The 22109-nt window shown below is 43.8% G+C and overlaps 2 protein-coding genes across 2 annotated transcripts; both read left to right on the top strand.

Moving 5' to 3' along the window:
• Positions 1-8494: 8494 nt before the first annotated feature.
• Positions 8495-15334, top strand: LOC136527269 (bZIP transcription factor 46-like). The gene is made up of 4 exons (XM_066519929.1): positions 8495-9624; positions 10338-10409; positions 12803-12832; positions 14894-15334. The coding sequence occupies exons 1-4, from the start codon at positions 8779-8781 to the stop codon at positions 14972-14974; spliced, it is 1029 nt and encodes a 342-aa protein (XP_066376026.1). The 5' UTR covers positions 8495-8778; the 3' UTR covers positions 14975-15334.
• Positions 15335-17365: 2031 nt separating this feature from the next.
• On the top strand, positions 17366-18418 carry LOC136528966 (sterol carrier protein 2-like). Its single transcript, XM_066521980.1, has 4 exons — positions 17366-17638; positions 17781-17841; positions 17920-18019; positions 18117-18418. The coding sequence occupies exons 1-4, from the start codon at positions 17513-17515 to the stop codon at positions 18196-18198; spliced, it is 369 nt and encodes a 122-aa protein (XP_066378077.1). The 5' UTR covers positions 17366-17512; the 3' UTR covers positions 18199-18418.
• The last annotated feature ends 3691 nt before the right edge of the window (positions 18419-22109 follow it).

Here is a 22109-nt window from a genome sequence, read left to right as displayed (position 1 = left end):
GGTTGAAGAGAGAGAACATTTCACTATTAACATCCGGTGCCCCTGAACCACATTTGGAATTGACCTGACCTGGACCGGCCCGGACCCGACAGTTAGGGTTTATAGCGGGCGTCACTTTTTCCAATCCCACTCCTACCGCAGGCGTCCACTCCACTCCTGTGCCCGTCGCGCCGCCATCCACTTCAGTTCCCGCCGCACCGCCGTCCACTCAAGTGCCCACTGCCGCTGACACCTCCAGCCTCTGCCGCCGTCCTCCATGGGGGGCTAAGGATCTGTAGCAACCCCGCGACTAGAAGATGAAGTCCCCCCACCAGGAAGAACGCGCAGTGCCCGGGTTCTTTGCCAAGGGTGCTTCAATTCAAATGGATTCCAAAAGGATTAGTTTTCTTGAACCCGTAATCATTCGATCTGTATGCCTGCGGATGCGTTAGAAAGATTGTGGTTTGAAGTCGTTTAGTTTGGATCTCGTGTTTTTTCTTATTTAGGATTGATTCGACGGCCGCATGTAGGGTGGTGATTAGAGTACTCGCCTATGTAGAGCAAAGATCAGACGGGCTCGATGATTATCATGTAACTACTAACTTCATGCGTGTGGTGGACAAGGATACCACCAATTAAATGGATTTTAATGCTATGCTTGCTAAAGAGATAGTTCATGGGAAGGATCAAGCACTGAAACATTACGTTGCGCCTTGCTATCCCGTGGTCCTCTCCTCTCTAACCAGAGCCACCACTATCCTCTAGTCAAAAAAGGAAAGGCCCCCGAAAGGAAAAACGTAAGCTAGCTCACGAGTCATGAGTGAAAGTCACACAAAGGGGCGGCATATGCGCCCCTTTGTCATGAGAATTGGTATACATGCTCTAGACTTATGGTATAAAAATTGATGTATATGTGCCCCTTTGTCATCAAAACTTATTGGATTGGCATAAAAATTAGTGTACATGCTTTAGACTTATGGTATAAGATTCTGTACAAATTTCATGAGAATTGGATAAGAGATGCTTCGGTTTTAGAGTAGATCTTGTCAGCTATAGTGCAACAGTTTTTAGCATGTAGCAGTGGTGGATGAATTGAAGTCTGGTAGCAATCTAGAAGTCAAACAGATCTCAAATTTTTACAGCTGCTAGATAACTTAGTGAAGCACATCTCCACCAAAATTCATGGTATTTGGATTTATACTTTGGGACATATGCTTATTTCTTTGAAGGGTACAGAATCTGCCAGAAAAAGTGACAAATGTTGGATTGATCTAGAGTCACTTTGATCGAAAGGTCCTCAAGTTAGAAACATGTTTAAAAGTGTTTGAGGTCCCTAAGTTTGGTTTTGAGATGATCTAGAATCATGACAAGTAAAGAGTACAAGGCCATTTGATTATGGAGTATACTTTACACACATTTGGTACTCAAATTAGAAGATCAAGATCAAACTTAAGATGAAGATGAAGTTTAAGTTCTAGTGACTATTGGAAATCATTTGGTGAAAAGAAATGAACTTAAACAGGTAGAAAGAAAAGGACTTAAGCAAGTAGAAAGAAAATGACTTAAAGAAGAAATCAATGTTACTCATCAAGTTAAGTCCCTAACTTGGATCAATCAATCAAGTTATTTTAAGTGAGTGTCAAGAATGGTTCTTGGAGAGAGGTCACTTCTCCCTAGTGTAGGAGCTTGCCACCTATATGTAGGTAAACCAAATGTGGTACTTGAAAGGCTAACATGGAAGTGGTGATCCGAGGAATATTTGAGATGCTTAGTTGAAGCAATCAAAAGGATTGATCAAGAAAAGCAAGCAACACCCAAAAGAGAGCTAGTCATGATATTTCAAATAGTATTCTCAAATTGATGCTCTCACGTAAGTAAAGATGAAAAGAAGAAGCAAGCCAACCACAACAAGAAAGTACACTTGATCATAAGTGGTATTCATTTCATATGGGTGAAGAATATAATTCAAAATGGTATCTATTGGTCTTCACCAAGCTTATAATTGGACTTCACATTGCTATTAGAGTAATGAATTGGAATCTATGTGACTATCCTCTACTCTAACATAGCAAATGTATCATTGTAATGTGCATGATCATTTCATCCCTTACTAGTATGCGATTAGCGTATATAGTACATGCTTCATAGGATCATGCATAACAAATGAAACGTTTAATTTCATAGCCTATCACTATTGCTTGAATGATTAAATGATCTAGTGGTTAGTATATGAATTTGTTCATGAGCTAAGTAAACCCAAGTACTTGATTTGATTTGGATTGTCAACAATTGATAAGTACAATATTGGCAAGATAACCCTTAAAAGAAGTGTGAAGAAGCTTGTAATTGGTAGAAACCGGACTTGGTAGCTTAGAAAAATCAATTTAGTTCAAGTCAACATTAGAAGCTCATGATAGGGATAAGAGTACAAGCACAAGACAACATTGCAAATGGATATCTAGTTTGTTTGTTTCAACCAATATCTAGACTCAAGTATTTCATCAAGAATTCATAAGTGATGTCTAGATCAACTCACAAGTGATATTCTATAAGTGGTACTCATGAAGATAACAAAGGTTCAAGAAATGGTTTTTATTGATAAATCCAACAAGTGGTTCCATACTAAAAAATTCTTTTAAGTGGTATCATATCTACACATGGTATCAATCATGCAAGACGATGGTTCCACAAGTGATCCTCAACTTTAAGTGATCATCAAATAAAAAATGCATCCCTCACCTATAAGAGCTCAAGTATATCAAATGGATGACCCATGCTATCACATAGGGGGAGGTGTCACACAAATTGATATCAAGATCAAAGATTCTATATGTTGTATCTCAAGAAGCCCTACACAAGATACAAGTAGTACAAGTTACAAGTGGTATCTACAAGTGGTGTCATTCCAATAGTTAAGTGATGTTCATAAAAAATACAAGATTCAAGCCTCAACCATCTACCCCAAATGCATACCTTTTGCATCAATAAGAAGCACACCTTTTATGATAATTGATGACAAAGGGGGAGAGATTGTACAAAGATATGAAAGCCTTGAGATTGAGATTGTACAAGGAGGAGAGATAAGATATGAAAGCTTTGGGAGATGATTGAGACAAAGAAGTAGAGGTTGGATATGGATATGGACAAAAAGGGAGCAACGTTGAAGAAAAGAGATGGATCAAAATTCTTGGAAAAGAGAAGCACACAAGTAGAGGGAGCAAGCTTATGAACTTTGATTGATTGTATTTGATATGTGCATATTCATGTGCTTGCTTGTATTGCATAAGTTCTTAAATTCAATATGCATGCTTGTGTGATGTATGCTAGTTGTAAAATTTAATTGATGAAATAAAAACTAGCATGCATAGGATGATAGCTAGACACTTGACATGTTTTTCAAGTAATGCTAGTACCTTGCTTTTAATGTTGATCTCACGAGGCATCTAGTGTTTTTTTATTTTTCCAAGTGTTATCTAGCTAACAATGGTGGTAAGGATGAACGTGCAACTCCGATTGGTATCACACTTCAAAGGTTTACTCTATACACTTTAGCATCATTTGGTAGTAATTACTCTTCCATAATTCCAATCTATGCATATGTGCGAGCTTCAAACCAAACACTCTAGCACATATATAGGAGGAGCTAATACTACCATTTCGGGTTTGTGGTACTTGTCCAAAATCATTTACACATGGTAAAATTACTTGGGCAAACAACATGAATCCAAAAGAGCTTAATTTCTATATCTTTGTAGAGTTGTCATCAATTATAAAAAATGTGTGAGATTGAAAGGTCCTTGTGTGGTTTTGGTAATTAATTGACAACCTAGGTGGACTAATTGTGTTTATGTGAGATACATAGGTGATTAGTCCACAGGTACATGTGTATGATTAACATATGCCATGAAGATGAAAATGGCTTAGAGATGTTGCAAAGCTCACACATGTAATGATGAAGGAGCTCATTGTAAATGAGACATGACATTGAGTCATGTGATTAAGGTGGAGAAGATCAAGACATGACTTGGCTTTGAAAGGATTAAGATGCCCAAGAGGGGGGCTGAATTGGGCTAATTCTAAATTTCTTTGCAATAATTAAGTCCTACGGTTAGCCTAATTAACCCCTTGTGCCTAAAAAGTGTTTCTAATGTTCTACCACACAAAAAGTCTTACAACATAAGTTCCAATCCTACTCTAACATGATAATTCTATGAATGTAAAGATAAGTATTCAATTGCTCAAAGTAAATGCTCGAAGTAAATGCTCAAAGTAAAGAGAGAGAAGGAGAAACGCGGTGATGTTTTATCGAGGTATCGGAGAGTCGTCACTCCCCACTAGTCCTCATTGGAGCACCCGCGCAAGGGTGTAGCTCCCCCTTGATCCGCGCAAGGATTAAGTGCTCTCTATGGGTTGATTCTTTGATACTCCGTCACGGTGAATCACCTACAACCACTCACAACTTGAGTTGGATCATCCACAAGCACCACCGGATGATCACCAAGCTCCCAATCACCACCAAGCCATCTAGGTGATGGCGATCACCAAGAGTAACAAGCATGAACTCTCACTTGACCACGATAAGCCTAATGAGAAGGATGAATGCATACTTTGCTACTCTTGATCTCACTAATGAGGGCTCTCTTTGGGATTATCAAATCTCAATCACCTCACTAGGACCTTGCTCTTCTTGGCACTCTCAAAGGTGTTTCTCAGCTGTTGGAATGAGAAAAAGTACCCCCATACACGAATGGAGGAAGTATTTATAACATGGGTTAAAAAATGAACCGTTATATACCTTTGTGGGGTGACCGGACGCTCTGGTCATGTTGACCGGACGCTCCGATCAGCTCACCCTGAATTCCAGTGATCAAATGGTGACCGGACGCGTCCGGTCGTGATTTTTCCTCTCTAGAACCTTACTGGAGTCGACCGGACGCTGGCCCTCAGTGTCCGGTCACTCACATCTTAGTGTCCAGTTGCTTCTAGATGATTTCACCTTGATCAAATGAACTGACCGGACTCTGTGCCAGCGTCCGGTCACACTGAAACCAGCATCCGGTTAGTATTTGACCCTCCATTCACTTTCAACTTTTGATCATATGTGAATGAAGTTTGCTCCAATAGATCTAATGGCTATTTTTGGAGCTACCTAGTGCTAGATTTAGCAAGTGTGCACCATACCTAACTCACTAGACTCACCTAGGTCAAGCTACCCGTCCATACCCCCCTTAATAGTATGGTCAAAGGAAAAACAAAGTCCTAAACTACTCTAAGTGTCTTTTCAACTCTAATAGACACTTAGAACTAGTTCTTCCTTAACCTTATCGTCCATCCTTTGAAAACCAAAATGATTTCCATCGTAGGGGTATGACCACCATGATAACCCAATCGATCTCCATTACCATGATCTAACTTAATTGTCTCTACAAAACACACGTTAGTCATAGTAATCACGTATTATTATTAATCACCAAAACCCAACTAGGGGCCTAGATACTTTCAGACTTGATAGACCGATTGCAAGCTTGAAGGACAAGTTGGAGGTTTTGGAGCGATGGACCGCGTGGCGGTGAAGCTTGAGCAAGACTTGACGCTGATGGACGAAGGCAACGGTGAAAAGCAAGTGAAGTCAAGATCGATGAACCAATATGATCACGTGATGATATGAAGTGGATCATATCATTGTTGATCGTGTTGGTGCATGTGTTGCATCGATATTGGAGGAGATGGAATGCGTAAGGCAAAGGTATAACCTAGGGCATTTCATTTCACCGGTCATAGTTGTGTAGAGAAGTTGATGACCGGGTTTAGGATAGATGGTCATACTATCAAGAAGGGCAAACTTATTTGCATATCGATCATCTAGTACCACTTGAGTGATCTAACTTTGCATCGTCGCTAGGATTGAGTGGCGTGGTAAGTTGAGTGGCTAATCCTTTGAAAAATGATTATGAAAATGCTAACACACATACATATGGTGGTGTACACTTGGTGGTGTTGGCACATTTACAAAGAAGATAAAGTTAGAGTTGATGTGGATCAACTCGGCGATGGAACGGAGGCGAGAAAGGTTCGAAACTCCACTGGTGGAGTGCGGACAGTCCGACGATGCCACCGGCGCCCTATTTAGAAAAGATAGGGTATCATAGTGTGCACCGGACGCTGGTCATATAGTGACCTAACGCTGGGGTCCTGCGTTCGGTCAGTGGCAGCAGTGAAGGCGCAGGCGTTGGTCTTCGATCGAACGCTGGGTCACTTTGTGACTGGATGCTGGGTGGCTGCATCTGATCCCGCTGACGTGGCAGCACAGAGAAGAGGAGAAATGACCGGACGCTGATGCTGCGTCCGTTCGTGATCAACCGGACGCGTCCGGTCATGAATTTTCACCTCTGGAAGCTTACTGGAAGTGACCGGATGTTGAGGTCCTGCGTCCGGTCACTTTGAGCAGCTGCGTTCGGTCATCACTTGACCGTTGAGATCAAGCGACTAAGGTTGAACAAAGACGACACGTGGCAAGCATCCGTTGACCGAACGCTGAGGTCCTGCGTCCGGTGAACCCAAATAATGCTCAGTGAAGGGATAACGACTATTTTAGCCCATGAGGTTATAAATAGAAGGGGGTCTCGGCCATGGCTTGGGTGGAGCACCTCGGAGGACTTTGTGTCTATGTTTGAGAGTGCTTGAGAGCCCTCTATCTCACATATGCTTGATAACGATCATCTGATTATGTGAGAGAACGATTCTAGTATGTTTTTCATCGTGGGGTTGCATCGAGTGGCACTAGGTGATCGCGTTGCAAGCCGGTGGTGCTTGTTACTCTTGGAGGTTGCCACCTCCTAGATGGCTTGGTGGTGGTCTCCGTCGAAGCCCGCAAGAAGCTTGTGTGGTGCTCCGGAGAAGAGCTTTGTGAGGGACATTGTGCTCATCCCGCGGGAGCCACGAAGAGCAACTCTAGTAAAACGTGTCGTTGAGCTGCCCTCACTTTTGGGGTAGGTTCTTGCGGTGCCCGACGTGCGGGCTTAGCGGGTGATGCCAATTAGCCGTCGAACCACCAAGTGAGCGGTCGACACAATGGGGACTAGCGTGTTGACAAGCACGTGAACCTCGGAAGAAAAATCACTATGTCAACTTTATTCTTCCCGTTGGTTTGCATCCTCGTAACACGAAGCTCGTAATTACTTTCATATACATTGTGTTTGTTGCTCTTATAATTAGTTTGCTTGTATAGCTCACTAGTTACCTTCTTACTTGTGTAGCATTGAAGTAGCTTCATTGCATGACTAATTTGGTTTGTGTAACCTTGTTAGTCACTTTGCTTAGTTTGTGTAGCTAAGTATTTTACGATCTCTAATTTGGCATTGGTTGTCTTGTTATTGCGTATTACTAATGAGCTTAGTTGGCTTTGTGCTTTTGCTAACTAGCGTGTGTAGGAGCTCTTTCATTGCTTGAAATACTAATGGCATAGGTTTGTGTGACCTTGCTCCCAGAATTGGTTAGGTGAGTTTTAGCTATCTCAGCACCTTTGTTGCTTAATTAAGATCTTTGCAAGACGCTAGAGAACATAGACAGAGGGGTGTAGTCTTGACTAGATAGATAGTTTTAATTCCATATTTATTTCGATTAGTCGACGTGATTAAATTTTAATAACGACTATTTACCCCCTCCAGCGGGACCGTTCTCCACGCCCTTCTCCCCATCGACAGCAATGGTGTGTGCAGCCTTCCTTGATCCAGCAGGTCCGCAATCGGCAGCCTTTCTCGATCCAGCAGGCAGCGGCCGACCAACGTTTGGTGCTCCCTGGTGGACGTAGTCGAGGCAGTCGATGAGAGTGGCGGCCTGGGAGACGCAGTCCACCGCGAGCACCGAGGCAGGGGAGTGGGAGCCCGCCCTCGCGGCGGAGGCAGCGAGCGCCAGGAAGACACACGCCACTGTGGCAGCAGCGGCACAGGAGGAGAGGGCCATGAGTCAACGCCAGCGCTCCGAGCTTCTATCACGTCCACAACTCACCCCTCACGGTAGGACAGGACTGGTGGGATAGAAACACCTTATTTCCCTTTCCCTGAAACCAAACGTGGGATAGTACTTTCTATTTTCCTATCCCACCTATCATAACCCACAATCCAAACGCCACCGTCAGGAAAATTGTGTAAGTGTCACTTGCAAGTTGTAACCGTGTGGCGAGTGGAAGTGTTTGACCCACGCACCCAAAAACTCGCTTGCCGTTTTCGTCCGGTGTGGTGTGGTGGTCACTGGTCCTTTTGCGCGAGGCATTGTGGCGATCCGCTGCACCCCGCTGTCCGGCGCCCCCCACGACCGTAATCCTCTGACCGGCTGCGGGGCCTTGTCGTCCCCCGACGGCAGCGGCTGCCGCAGCAGCACTTTATTGCCCCCGAGGCGACACCTGTCCCGTCGCCCACCTCGCCGCCGCGATCGCCTCCCTCAAAGCCGCACCAGCTCCCCACCAACGCTCGAGCTCCACATCCCCCGGTGCCCCCCCCCCCCGCGCTCTCTTTTTTTTAGGGTAACTCGCCCCGCTGAACTGGATTCCCTCTTGCTAATTGTGGTATACTGTAGCACGCCAGCCGCAACTAATCACGGTCACGCTCCCCTCGAGCGGATCTCTAGTCTCCTCCTCCCTCCTGTCGCTGCCGCCGCTGCCCGCCTATAAAGTCGCCTGCTCTGTTCGGCGCCCCTTTTCCCTCTGCATCCGCCTGTGGTTTCAGAGCAGCAGTCCAGTTGCGGAATTGAATTCCGGTGGGATTTGGGAGCGGAGAGGAGAGGAGAAGGCGGTAGGCGGGGATGGAGATGCCGGGAGGGAGCGGGGCCCCATCGCTGGCGCGGCAGGGCTCGGTCTACTCGCTCACGTTCGACGAGTTCCAGAGCACGCTCGGCGGCGCCAGCAAGGACTTCGGCTCCATGAACATGGACGAGCTGCTGCGCAACATCTGGACGGCCGAGGAGTCCAACGCCATGGCCGCGGCCGCCCCGACCACGGCGGCCGCATCCGTGGACGCGCACGCACGCACGCAGCAGCAGCAGCAGCAGCCGCCCGGGGCGCCCATCCTGCACCAGGGCTCCTTCACGCTGTCCCGCACGCTCAGCCAGAAGACGGTCGACGAGGTCTGGCGCGAGATCGTGGGCTTCACCGGCGCGGAGGACGCGCAGCTGGTCGCGGCTCCCGCTCCCGCTCCCGCGCCCGCGCCGCTGCCGGCGCAGGCGCAGGCGCAGCGGCAGCAGACGCTGGGGTCCATGACTCTGGAGGAGTTCCTGGTACGCGCCGGCGTGGTTCGGGAGGACATGGGGCACCAGACCCTCGTGCTGCAGCCGCACGCGCAGGGGCTTTTCTCCCAGGGCAATGCGGTCGCGCCGCAGACCATGCAGCTGGGGAACGGGATGGTGGCCGGGGTCGTCGGGCAGGGGCTCGGAGGAGGGATGACGGTGGCGGCGCCCACGACGCCGGTCGTGCTCAACGGGATGGGGAAGGTGGAGGCGGGGGATCTGTCGTCGCTGTCGCCGGTGCCGTATCCCTTCGACACTGCGTTGAGGGTGAGGAAGGGGCCGACCGTTGAGAAGGTGGTGGAGAGGAGGCAGCGCCGCATGATCAAGAACAGGGAGTCGGCCGCCAGGTCGCGTGCGAGGAAGCAGGTGGAGCCTTCCTTCTTTCAGTGCACTGCTATGCTGTCTGTTAATCACACTGCACCTTTAGCTTAATTATAGTAAAAATTTGTCTGAAATGGAACTCTATGGTGACTATATTTGGTATGCCTCTCGATTATATTGTACTTTATTCACTTGATGTGATCTGCCACTTCCAGTTGAGCTCTTTGATATTAATCTATTGCTAAGTAGCCTCTACAAATAGCAAGTTGCATTGTATACTCTTATCTTCATCTAAAGAGGTGAAGAATCTGGGAATGAACGTTCAGCTTGACCCTATCAGATTCAGAAAGACTGGGACACTGGATAAGTTTGTTAATTTGGGAGATGGTGATTACACATTGCAGTCTCACAGGCTTCATCATTTCAACCACCTCATTGAGATGATAGGGATAGCACCTTGGGCTTACAGAGATTTACAATTCCAATCATAAACACATGGTTTTGTGTTATTTCTGTTTAATTTTAGCTGCAAATACAAGAGACATGATTGATGTACTTTACATCTGTAAGTTATTCCATGGTGCACATGTGCTGCTGTATAAGCTATAATCTTTGACCCCTAATTTTCCATTGGAACTCAAATTTATTGGATTTCTCTACTGGACAGAAAATTGTTATGTCAGTTCAATTCACTGATAAGAGTTTAAAATGACAACCCAGTGTACAGACACTTAACTGCGTGCTTTCTAACATTGTAGGCATACATAATGGAGCTGGAAGCTGAGGTGGCAAAACTCAAGGATCAGAATGATGAGTTGCAGAAAAAGCAGGTATAATTGCTATATTTTGTTAAAAGATATGTTGTTGCCGTAGGGGCCTCGGCCCCTCCGGTTTCTTCAAAAAAAAAAAAGATATGTTGTTGCCACCAGGGGCGAAGATACACTGTTGAAAGGGGTGCATATGCCCCCCCCCCCCCCCACCCAATGTAAAAACAGTTAGTTTGGTTAAAATTTCACCATATATGCACGGCACATTCTAACATAAAGTCCCAACGAAGTACGTCGGGCTCATTAAGGACATGTACAACAATGTTGTGACTAGAGTTCGAACAAGTGATGGAGACACGGATGACTTCCCGATTAGGATAGGACTACATCAAGGGTCAGCTTTGAGCCCTTATTTGTTTGCCTTACTTATGGATGAGGTCACAAGGGACATACGAGGGGACATCCCTTGATGTATGCTTTTCGCGGACGATGTAGTGCTAGTTGATGAAAGCCGAAATGAGTGAATCAGAAACTGGAGTTATGGCGGGAGACTTTGGAGTCCAAAGGTTTTAGACTCAGTAGAACTAAAACTGAGTATATGAGATGTGACTTCGGCACTACTATTCGGGAGGAGGAAGATATTAGTTTGGAAGGTCAAATAGTGCCTAGGAAGGATACCTTTCGATATTTAGGATTAATGCTACAGAGAGACGGGGATATTAATGAAGATGTTAGCCATAGAATCAAAGCAGGGTGGATGAAGTGGCGGCAAGCATCTGGTGTCCTATGTGACAAAAGGGTACCACAGAAGTTAAAAGGCAAGTTTTATAGGACGGCGATTAGACCTGCTATGTTGTATGGTGCAGAATGTTGGCCTACGAAAAGACGACATGTTCAACAGATAAGTATCGCGGAAATGCATATGTTGCGTTGGATTTGCAGTCATACAAGAAGGGATCGAGTTCGAAACGATGATATACGTGATAGATTAGGGGTAGCACCAATTGAAGAAAAACTTGTCCAACACCGGTTGAGATGGTTTGGACATGTCCAACGGAGACCTCCAGAGGCACCGGTGCGTAGTGGAATCCTAAGCCAGGATAGTAACGTGAAGAGAGGCAGAGGAAGACCGAAGTTGACTTGGGTAGAGGCAATAAAAGGAGACTTGAAAGGATGGAATATACCCAAAGACTTAGCCTTTGGAAGACAGCTATTCACGTGCCTGAACCTTGATTGCTTCTGCTGGGTTTCAACTCTAGCCTACCCCAACTTGTTTGGGACTTAAAGGCTTTGTTGTTGTTGTTGTATGCACGACACATTCTATGCACCCACAAGGCACTTGCACCCCTCTTTAATTGCTCTAGCTTCGCCACTGGTTGCCACTAAAAAAAAGATTTTCTTTCAAGGTTGTATGCACATTATTTGTATACAGTATCAATGAATGTACTCAATCTGTGTTCCTTTGATAATCTCTTCATATTGGACTTCGATGAAGTCTTTCTCCACATTGGTACCTTCTTCTAGAGATTTGAGCTCCTAGAGACTTTTTAATTTTATAATGAGGCTTGCTGCTTGCATGACAGCAGATAAGTTGCCACATTTGGTAGGAACTTCCAAATGCCTGCTCCTTGTTGCATATGTTCTGCATCGAACTAGCTGCCTTGAGCAACTGATGGAGACTGCACATATAGATTGATGCATGTTGTCTTAGACTTGAGCTCGTAACCTGCTAGTTTGGGCACACATCTTTCATGAGCTTAATGTTGTTACAATGGTATTTTGATTTATGTCTATTTTGAAATGTATATTATGTATATCGAATTATCAGACCTCAATTGTCACATGTATCACCTGGGCATCTGATGTTATTGTTAAATTGCTAGTGTTGCATACTTGTATTATCCATTGTGTAGCACTGTAGCGTTATCACCTCACCTCATTGATGTTGAGACAAATGAAGGCAATTTCTGGTTAGCTTAACTCTTAGGCTCTGTTTGGATCCTTAGAATGAAATCAATTCCAATAATCACAATTTAGGCACAGATCAAGTTAACATGGTCACATGCGTAACATACTTGTATGCATTGTTGGCCACATTAGGGGAGATACTTGTGTTCTGCACTGCTGTTGCATGTCAGCGAGGCGAAGAACGTGGCATAAGTTGCAGAGCAAAAACAGAGCATGGCGATCAATGGAATCTAGTTCTATCTCTCAACTCATGAATTTAAGACAGGCTATATCTAAACTTTTAAAAGTTCTAGAATGTCAAATTCCAAGCCAAATAGCCTAGTCCATAAAGTAGATTCGAATTCCTCCAAAATGAAAGGATCCAAACGGGTGTTAGGGATTTATATATTTCAGACCTAAGTTCCATTTCATGCATGATAGTTTGTTTCTTCTTAACTCCTGATAAAAACGAAAGAGGCTATATTAACTTATTATGCTTCATTGTGCAGGTTGAAATGCTAAAGAAGCAAAAGGATGAGGTAATGATCTTCCATTTGGGGAAAATACTGCTGTTCAGATTTTTCATTTCTGTAGAAGCTTTACCAAGTTCTCTTTAGACTCTGCCTGATCACTATTGCATGTTTTCTTAATGTTGGGGAAAAAGGCAGGGGCTGATGATATGCTGCTGTTAAGCAACAATCCTTTTATGTTTTTCTATTTATTTTTATAATTGGTTTAATTCTTTCCATGGAACTTTCACGGATCTAGCCTCTGCCTCAACATTTCAGTGTGGCTCTTTCTTCTTCCTAGTTTCCCATGATACAAACCTGCTGATGTTTGGTTGGACAAGAGTTTGATTTTTTTTTTTCAGAAATACGCCTAGAATTTACTCCAACATGTACCTATCACTAAATCAATGCATGATGACCTTATTGCATTTTCATGTCCATATTATTTTGTTACATGATTTTGAAAGTTTCTCCTTTTGCACCCAAAAACTTTCTGAACCATAGACTTGTTCGTAAAACATGATGTCAACCAGTTCATTCATCCATTATGTTCAGTGTTTATAAGAAAAAAAGATTGATTGAGTTAGTATCCAAAAATGATAAATAAATTCATTGCATGGAAATAGGGATGACTTGATTTTTTTATCTTCCATCTGGTTTTGTTCTGCATGATTTTTTTGTGCATTGAGCATCTAGGCAGACATTCAAAAGTGATGACATTCAAATGCAGCTACCAGATACACATAAATATGAATGACATTCAAAAGTGATGACTTGATTCTCGTTTCTGTCCTGTTTTGTTGTGCCTGTTTCATGTACTAGGCGTGCCAGATACATAGAAACCATCAACTTGACTCCGGAATGCTGCCATAGCCTGCAGTTCTAGGAGGTCCCTCTGATGGTAATTATCATTACCATTGGTGGCCTGCTCCTGTAATCCAAATTCTACTTCCTCTTAATGAAATACGTGCACATGCACGGTCTCGGGGAAAAAAAAGTTCTAGGAGGTCCCTTGATTTCAAAAACTCTACTGCCATTATCTGGAGACTGTTGTCTTCCTCTAAGGGATCTTAAAAGTTAATTCGCCAAAACAATTTCAAATAAATCATATGGTTAAATATGAATACAAATTGCAAAAAGCTGACCAATTTAAGTATGGGGCAAGGTCTGGGAATATCAATTTGTCAGTTCTTATGTGATAAACCTTGGCATGTCCAGTCAAGGGATTCAATAAAGGTATAGGTTTCAATACAACATTCCATTCTATGCATGAGATGTTTAGGATACCAAAACTTCCATATGACATAGTTTCTGCTAACCAAAAATAAATAAATCATATTTGAATTCTAACATCGGCATATCTTTCACAGTTTCACCACAAGCCTATCAGAGCACTCTAGGCACATATCAATTAGTATCCTATGTGAATTAGTTTGACAGCAAAGAAATGTACCATTGCGAATAGGATACACATTCAATTGAAACTTTTGACACTGCTGCATACACTTTTCATGCATCGCTTCTTGACATAATTTAGTAAAGTAATGAGTTAACTCTATTGAGATGTTATATTTTTATCTTTTATCTGATTAATTAGTTCGAATTTTAAATAAAGAGGGCTTCACATAAATAAGATTTATATGGCATGCTGTTTACTTATTGGAAATAGAATGCTAACACTAGCAATTGTACCTTGCTTTGTGCTACCACGTCTATATTTTAACTTGTCCCGATTAGTTGATATTTTTTAAAAGAAAATCTCGTCAGTGAGTGAACAACAATATCGGTGTTGGCATCCTCAAGATTTAGTGAGATAAAATAGCAAAGCATGCATTAATTTTTCTGAAATTCAGACAGTTCTTGGTTCTGATTATTACTTTTAACATATTAACCTGAGAAGTTTGCTTTTCCATGACAATCTTGGTGAAAATTTTGTGTCTATTTTGTAGCGGAAAATTTTGTGAAAATCTTAGTTGATCTTTTTGGCTGCCGATTTTGATGCACTGCATATTCATCAGTTGGAAAATGACGGTTCCCATTAGGCAATGCTTTCTTGGCTCACAGAAGTTTCTCTGTAAATGGTTTTTGCAGGTCCTGGAGCGAATCAACAACCAACATGGACCAAAGGCAAAGAAACTTTGCCTGCGCCGCACCCTGACTGGCCCATGGTAGCCTGCTGAAGCTTGCACAGAATTGACCCAAGTCAAGATCGTCGGCTTAGATGTGCCCGTGTGTATATATCAGACGAAGTCAAGAGTCCCCGGTTACCCCCAGTAGACCGCCGCTGCTTCAGAGCTTACCGTTCTCCTTGTTCTGTGACGTGGGTAGTCTGCGCCTGACAGTTTACCGTTTAGGTTTTGTTGCGCGTTCCTCATATGAACAAATGAGGCGTACCATCTAATCTGTTTATTAACTCCTTCCTATCTATTGCCATGGTGAGATCATGCAAGTAACTTAATGTTGTTTACATGTTGTTGACATAATTTGATAATGAGATACCATCATAGCTGTTCGGATGATCTGTACCCCCGCAGGCCGCAGCGATCGGCTTGTTCGGGAGGCCGTATCGTATCGTGGATTATTTACTGCTGGCTGGTTTGGTGTGAGAGAAAAACACTGTTCCTGGCTGAAAATTTATGATCGTTTACGAGCAAGCGAACAGGCTGTAGAGTGTTCAGTTGCTGGTTGCTGACCTGCTTGTAACAATGTCCCCTTTTTCTGGGATACGTTACTCATTACTGATGGATGTAGACGAAATGTAGCTGTCGCGTACTCGCGATTATTGCCACCAGAATGTAGACCTGTGCGCGATTATTGCCTATGTCAGGACAGCGTCAGGAATCAGGACTTCACAAGATAGACAGCAGGGCAAGCCGTACCACGACGACTAGGACGGCTCACCTTTACACCTACGAGACCCCTAGCTTAGTACAAGGCTTGAAAAAGGTCACTAAGCTCCCACTAATACATGGATCTAATTATCCCTACCCACTAGTCAGCCCTGATAATCTTCGTTCTCTTGTTTTTCATTTAAAAAATCCTTGGGGGGTGGGGGACGAATCTGACCTAAGGCCTTGTTTGGATGTTGTAGAATTCACGTCGATCCACATATGTCAAGGTGGATTGGAGTGAAACTTTAACTCCACATGTGTTGGGGTCATTGGAGTGAAATTTTAACTAAGTTCCGTCCCAACACATGTGGATCGAGGTGAATCCAACAACATCCAAACAAAGCCTAATATGGTTACTAAACAAACACGACGCCCGAGACACACGGTTGAAACGACAGTAAATTTGAAAAAAAAAACCTTGATAACTCAGTTATTTCTTATTGTTGGCTGTCATGTATCAATTATTACTTATTCTTCTCTACCAAAACACAGAGTACATGCAGACCTTAGACATACATTTTTCTCACTTTTTCTACCGTTTCTTTCCTTGCGGAGGTGAAATCAAAACCTTCAAACTTTCCATGGCTCACCGTAATTTTGGGAGCTCGCCAATCAACTCGTTACCTCTAGAAGGTTTCATCTTCAAGAGTAACAAACACTCCCCCAAATACTTGACAAGATCCACAAGTGCTCAAGGGTGAGATTGCTTTTTCTTGCTCTTAACCACACAATCTCTCAACCCAACTCTTTTAGATCCCACAAGAATCAATCAATCCTCACAAAAAGGGAGGGGAGAGATCAAATGGCCTAGAGAGAGGTGTTCATCAAGGTGGAGGAGCTGAATGGAGTGAAGGGGAGTGAGGTAAATACTCAACCCCAAAAGGGTAGCTGTTATGTCACTTTTTGCCCAGGATCGAAATTTTGATCCCCATCAGAAATTCTGATACAGTGTAAAACGAGCACAAATACATGTTAGAAAGTGACAGAAATAAAAAAAATTCTTACCTTGATGGGATTTTCTGATTGAGGAGAATAAATCCAATTCTAAGAGCCCTGGTCATAAATTCAATAAAAAATTCTGACCAATATGAAATTCGATTCCAAGATGCATAGGAAGAAATAGCATAATCTTTGAATAAACCTCCAAGTCACAAATTGTATGTTTGCTAGTTTATACCTAGATAATATTAAAGAACGAAAATATTTGAGTCGCAAATCGTAAGTTTGCTAGTTTACTCCTAATATTAAAGAACTAAAAATTTTCCCTCTTCCCTCACTCCCACCTTGACCCAGCAGATCAATCATGGCGCCAGTTACAATTTAGAGCTGCAAAATCTTCGTTGGCATCGCTAATGCTGCCCTCGTTCCCACCTTGGCCCAGCGATCCAACACGGCGTCAGTTACGATTTAGAGCCGCAAAATCTTCATTGGCACCGCTAATGCTACTATCCAAGTCCATGCGCGTTGCGACTTCGTGTGCTTAGGCATATGGCTCGCTATATATCTCAACCTGACAATAGTGTAGATAATAGTCATCTATTAAGATGAGTTAATCCCCAGCCTGTTTTCTGTACGAGTTAATTCTTTATTACACCTAACACTTATTATGTGTAATATGTATCGATTTAATTAAATAAGATTAGGCCGTTGGAGTTGTACTCCTGCCGGGGGCTTTGATTGCCTTCTTCCCGCAACTACTGCTTCCCAACAAAACCGAACGAGCGAGCCCCTCATCCTCTTCTCGCATCTCCCTTCTCCAATTTTTCCGCTTCTACTCCGCGGTGCTAATCCTACACCCAGCTCGCCCGCTCCCGCTGAGATGGACGGTAGCAGCCTCAAATCCGCGCAGCTCCTGGAGATGATGCGCCAGCACCTGGCCACCGACGCCGGCAAGGAGCTCACCAAGAAGGTCGGCCTCGTCTACCAGCTCAACGTCGCCCCCAAGGTCAGGTTCCCCTCCTCCTCCCCATCCCCTCCCTCTCGAATCACCCGTGAATCCCTCCTCTTCTTGCCTAGGTTGCGTGAAATTCAGGCCAGATCGACGGCCTTTCTGACACTGTATTCCTGTGCGGTGTTGTGCGTTGCAGAAGATCGGCCTTGATGAGGAGATCTTCGTGGTCGACCTCAAGAAGGGCGAGGTCACCAAAGGTTCCTCCTTTACCGTCCTTCAATCTTAGTTTCAGTTGCCCGTATCAGTGTTCTGAAAGCCTTGCTTATGATTTCCAGGGCCATACCAGGGAAAGCCGGATGCTACTTTCTCCTTCACGGATAACGATTTCCTTGGAATCGCAACCGGCAAGACGAACCCGCAGATTGCTTTCATCCGGTTAAGAGAACAAGACTAATCTTTGTTTTCTTCCTTGCACTTTAGAATTCTGTGTGTACTAGTTTCTTTGAGGCTGATGGACTCTATTGATGCGCAGAGGGGCGATTAAAATCAAGGGGAGCATAAGCGCGGCGCAGAAGTTCACCCCTGACATCTTCCCCAAGCCTGCTAAGCTGTAGAAGGCTAGATTGTGTTATTTGGTCACGGCTGGATAATAAGGTTTGCAAGCTTCAATGACTATGTACCAGATAGAATGAGTGGAAAATGAAAAGCACACGACCATCTGATGTTATTGGTGGAATTTGGATACGGTTAAACTTCCACGTAAATCAAGCTCAATGTTCGTGTCTCGTGATTACCTTTCTTCTTCCATAAGATAAGTGGTATGATGCTTGTTGATGCCTCTTGAGTAGTTATATATTGGCTACCAGCAATGGTTAATTGGTGATGTTCTTATTCTTAGTGGGATTATGCAACGGATTACCTTTACTGTGCTGTGCTGCTTTGCATCGCTCTGCTTTACTGAGCCATGCTGCTTTGCATCGCGCTGTCAAGTTCTGTTAGTCTTATGATATACATAAGTTCGACCTATTAAAGTAGCATGTTTCTGTTATGGCTAACTTGGGTGTCATTGTCATAGGTTAGTACTTCAAAATATTTCTCTTTGAGCCATCGATCATGCCAAAGGTTGGGGATAGGCTGTATGCTAACTTGGGTGTTGTTTGGTAATAAAGTTTGCATCCATTATGCATAAGTTAGGACGATCAGAATAGATGAGTGATGGGTGTGCATCTGGTGTTACCATCTGAATTGGAATAATAGTGCCAGCTAAACTGAATCCTCTGATTCATCGGTTCAACTTATATGGTCTGATGATAATTGATTTTTTGTGATATAAGTCCAGTGCAGCGATTGTATATGAGGAAGAACATGACTCAATGTTTATAGTATAGAAAAGACGTGCTTGAATTTCTGAGTTTATATATTGAACTTAAGCTTGTGTCTTTTAGATTAAGATCAAACCTGTTTTAGGAGCCAGTCCAATTATTTCTTAAGATCAAACTTGTTTGTGGAGCCAGTCCAATTATTTCGTGCTTAGTTTTTTAGAGCTCTAGACCTAACTCAAGTCCTCCCAAACTAGCTCCATCTCATCTTTACCATTTCAGATGCTGTTTCAAGCGGCAACCAATAAACATGAACTCTTATTCAAACGTGCTATTCAAACATAGAAAACAGACTGTAGGATATACCGCTTGTACAAAAAATTCTTGATTAGTTTTGCTTGATTTGGATTGTATCAGTTGATCTTGGGAGCTGATTATGAACTCCTTATTCTAAGAAGAGACTACCTGGTGCATATATAATTTCATTTAGATCTTCTATGAATTTGGTGAGAAATACTAGTTCATTTTGTTTGAGATTCATGAAAGGGAAGGCGTCATTTAACTAGCCATCATCTTATTCAGTTATTATAGCCTATACCGTGAATGATACGGAGTATGCCGTTGCGTCTCCAGTGTCAGAATGGATTGCCCCTTGAGCTGTGTGCCATGTTTGTTCTACTTCGATCTTGTCTGATTGTCCATATCTATCTGACCATCTTGATGGGCCCATGAGGCGGCGGCTGGCTGGCCTTTCCATGAGCCTGAGGCATGATTGGCCTACTTAATTCAGTGTTTTCTGCACTCAGAATTAGGTATAATGCAAATGCGGCAGGAGGCTTCTGAGCTGAGTAGTAATAAACTGGCTGCCGATATATCAAAAAACCAATTACCTTGTGCTTTCAGTAGCTGTCCCGGTTGGGTGATCTTCAACAGTTAAGTTGTTTTGTTCTTGGCGAAGAGGACTTGTTGCTAATCACTCTGCTTCGCACTGCTCATTGAGCTTCTAGTCTACTGAATCTCTGATCACAAGATAATTAGTGGGGTGCTTCTGGTGTTCTCTGACTAGAGGTTGGCTTGTTCAGGCGAGGAAGGGGCTCTCAGGGCACGTAGGTGATCTAGTACCAGTTATGTTCATGGAGTAGTATAGTGGCTACCTGTGATAGTTCTGTAGCCCTACCCTATCCATTCGATCGAAATTATAAAACAATTGGCATTACTTATGTTATTATAGCCCTGAGAGAAACATCATTCATCGTTTAGTACTTCAAATCAAGAGATCATAAAGTAGAGTTGCTACTGAAAACTTGGGCACTATCAGTAAAAACAACCTTTTTTCTGAGCCATTGATAGAATTGCTACTGAAAACTTGGGTACTAAAACTAAAACCGTCTTTTCTGATCCATTTACGTCACAAAAAGGAAAGGTTGGGATAGGTTGTTGGTTACAAAGTCTGCAACCATTTTATCTTAGTAATAATACTAGTTAGAGACTCGTTTTGAAGCCTTAACATCCTCTTGGACATGTTACTCATAAGAAATGTTAGAAGAACAGATAAATCTTAGAAATTATTGAAAAAAAGAATGTAGAAACATCTAGCTATTAGACTCTAGTCATTATTGATAATATATTGGTTATAGAATCTATTCTACTTTCTAAAAAATTACCCACCTTTTCCATTATGAAAAAGTGTAGAGTAACTACCTAAAATCTATATATAATTACCCACCTTTGCAATTATAAAAAAATCCCTAGTGTAACCAACATATGCAACAAAAATCACCCTCCAATGCTCCCTCATCCACCATTATATTTTTAGTGGTATTCTAAATCACATTGTCTTTTCCCCTTCAAATTTGGGACATGTTATCCATCTTATATGTATTTGGGACGCCCGCAGCCTGCCCTTGTCCGCTGATTCCCCCCTCCCCCCGCCCTGCACGCGCACCCCGCCTTGTCGCAACGCTTGTGTGTCCAGATGACTTGCCTCGCACGCGCAGCCCGTCCTGTCCGCCTCGATTCGAGGCCGTTCGCCCCGCCCCGCATGCCCACCCCGCCCCCATCACGCCTCGTTCGCAACGCACCGCGCGCCTCGTCCGCTGGCCCCCAGCTCGCTGCGCCTCATTCCTTGGCGCTCGTGCCATGCCACCATCGCTCCCCACTCCCCTTGCCCTGACTCTCCGAACAAAATGAAACACGCGCAACATGAAACACTTGAATGCAACATACGTATGGAACAGATGAAACATCTGAAACATACACTTGCAACATATGTGTGAAACATATGCAACATTTACATAAAACACTTGCCACTTGCAACATGAAAACACTTCCTGTAACATAAGATTAAAATAGTTGAAACATTTGGAACATATTGTTGCAACATGTATGTGAAACATAACATCCAGATCAGAACGATTGCAACATACATATGGAACAGATGAAACATTTTGAACAAACCTCTCAAACACATGCAACATGCATCTGAAAACACTTGCAACATATGCAACATCCATATGAAACAATTGCAACATACCTCTAAAATACCTAAAATACTTGAAACATACGCTTGCAACATGCGCTTTCATCGCAACATCTCCTTGCTGAGGTTGTGCATCACAGCAACCACGTCATTTATAGCGACCACGACCTTCTAGTAGGGAACGACGGCGTCAGCAGCACCCCAGTAGCACCTCGATGCGAGTAGGGGATGGGGCACGACGCGCATCGAGCTGGAGCGGGCACGACATGGTGCAGATGGGGGTGCGGTGGCACAGCGAGCTAAAGCAGACGTGGCGAGGGATAAAGTGTGGCGCGGGATGGGGTCGCAGCGCTAGATGGGGGAGCCACGCGACGTGGGATGGAGTGAGCGGCGGGGAAGACGACAGCAGCGAGCGCACGACACAACAGCACACGATGGGCCAGCACTGGAGTGGGAGATATTTTTGAGAGAGAGATGGAGAGACATAGAGAGGAAGTAGGCCTGTTAGACCGGTAGCACGTAGGCCCAGAAAGCGACATCTGGACGGACGGATGCTCACTCCTGATCATTATCGATTGCTAGTGCCCGGACATCTGGACAAACACTTGCGCAGCCTTTCCCCGTCCGCTGATTTTTTCCCGCCCTGCACGCGCACCTCGCCCTGTTGCAACACCCGCGTGTCCAGATGACTTTCCTCGCATGTGGATCCCACCCCATTCGCCCCGAT

This window comes from Miscanthus floridulus, chromosome 19 (genome assembly GCF_019320115.1).
Source record: "Miscanthus floridulus cultivar M001 chromosome 19, ASM1932011v1, whole genome shotgun sequence".
NCBI lineage: Eukaryota > Viridiplantae > Streptophyta > Magnoliopsida > Poales > Poaceae > Miscanthus > Miscanthus floridulus.
Note: the sequence above shows the minus strand (reverse complement) of the source record. Positions and strands in the feature narration are given on the sequence as shown.

Bases quoted from the DNA above. Each gene is read 5' to 3' on its own strand.
- LOC136527269 (XM_066519929.1), top strand. From the start codon at position 8,779: ATGGAGATGCCGGGAGGGAGCGGGGCCCCATCGCTGGCGCGGCAGGGC. The intron at 10,410-12,802 runs GTATAATTGCTA...TTCATTGTGCAG, and splicing joins ATGAGTTGCAGAAAAAGCAG to GTTGAAATGCTAAAGAAGCA. The intron at 12,833-14,893 runs GTAATGATCTTC...TGGTTTTTGCAG, and splicing joins TAAAGAAGCAAAAGGATGAG to GTCCTGGAGCGAATCAACAA.
- LOC136528966 (XM_066521980.1), top strand. From the start codon at position 17,513: ATGGACGGTAGCAGCCTCAAATCCGCGCAGCTCCTGGAGATGATGCGC. The intron at 17,842-17,919 runs GTTCCTCCTTTA...TATGATTTCCAG, and splicing joins GAAGGGCGAGGTCACCAAAG to GGCCATACCAGGGAAAGCCG. The intron at 18,020-18,116 runs GTTAAGAGAACA...ATTGATGCGCAG, and splicing joins CCGCAGATTGCTTTCATCCG to AGGGGCGATTAAAATCAAGG.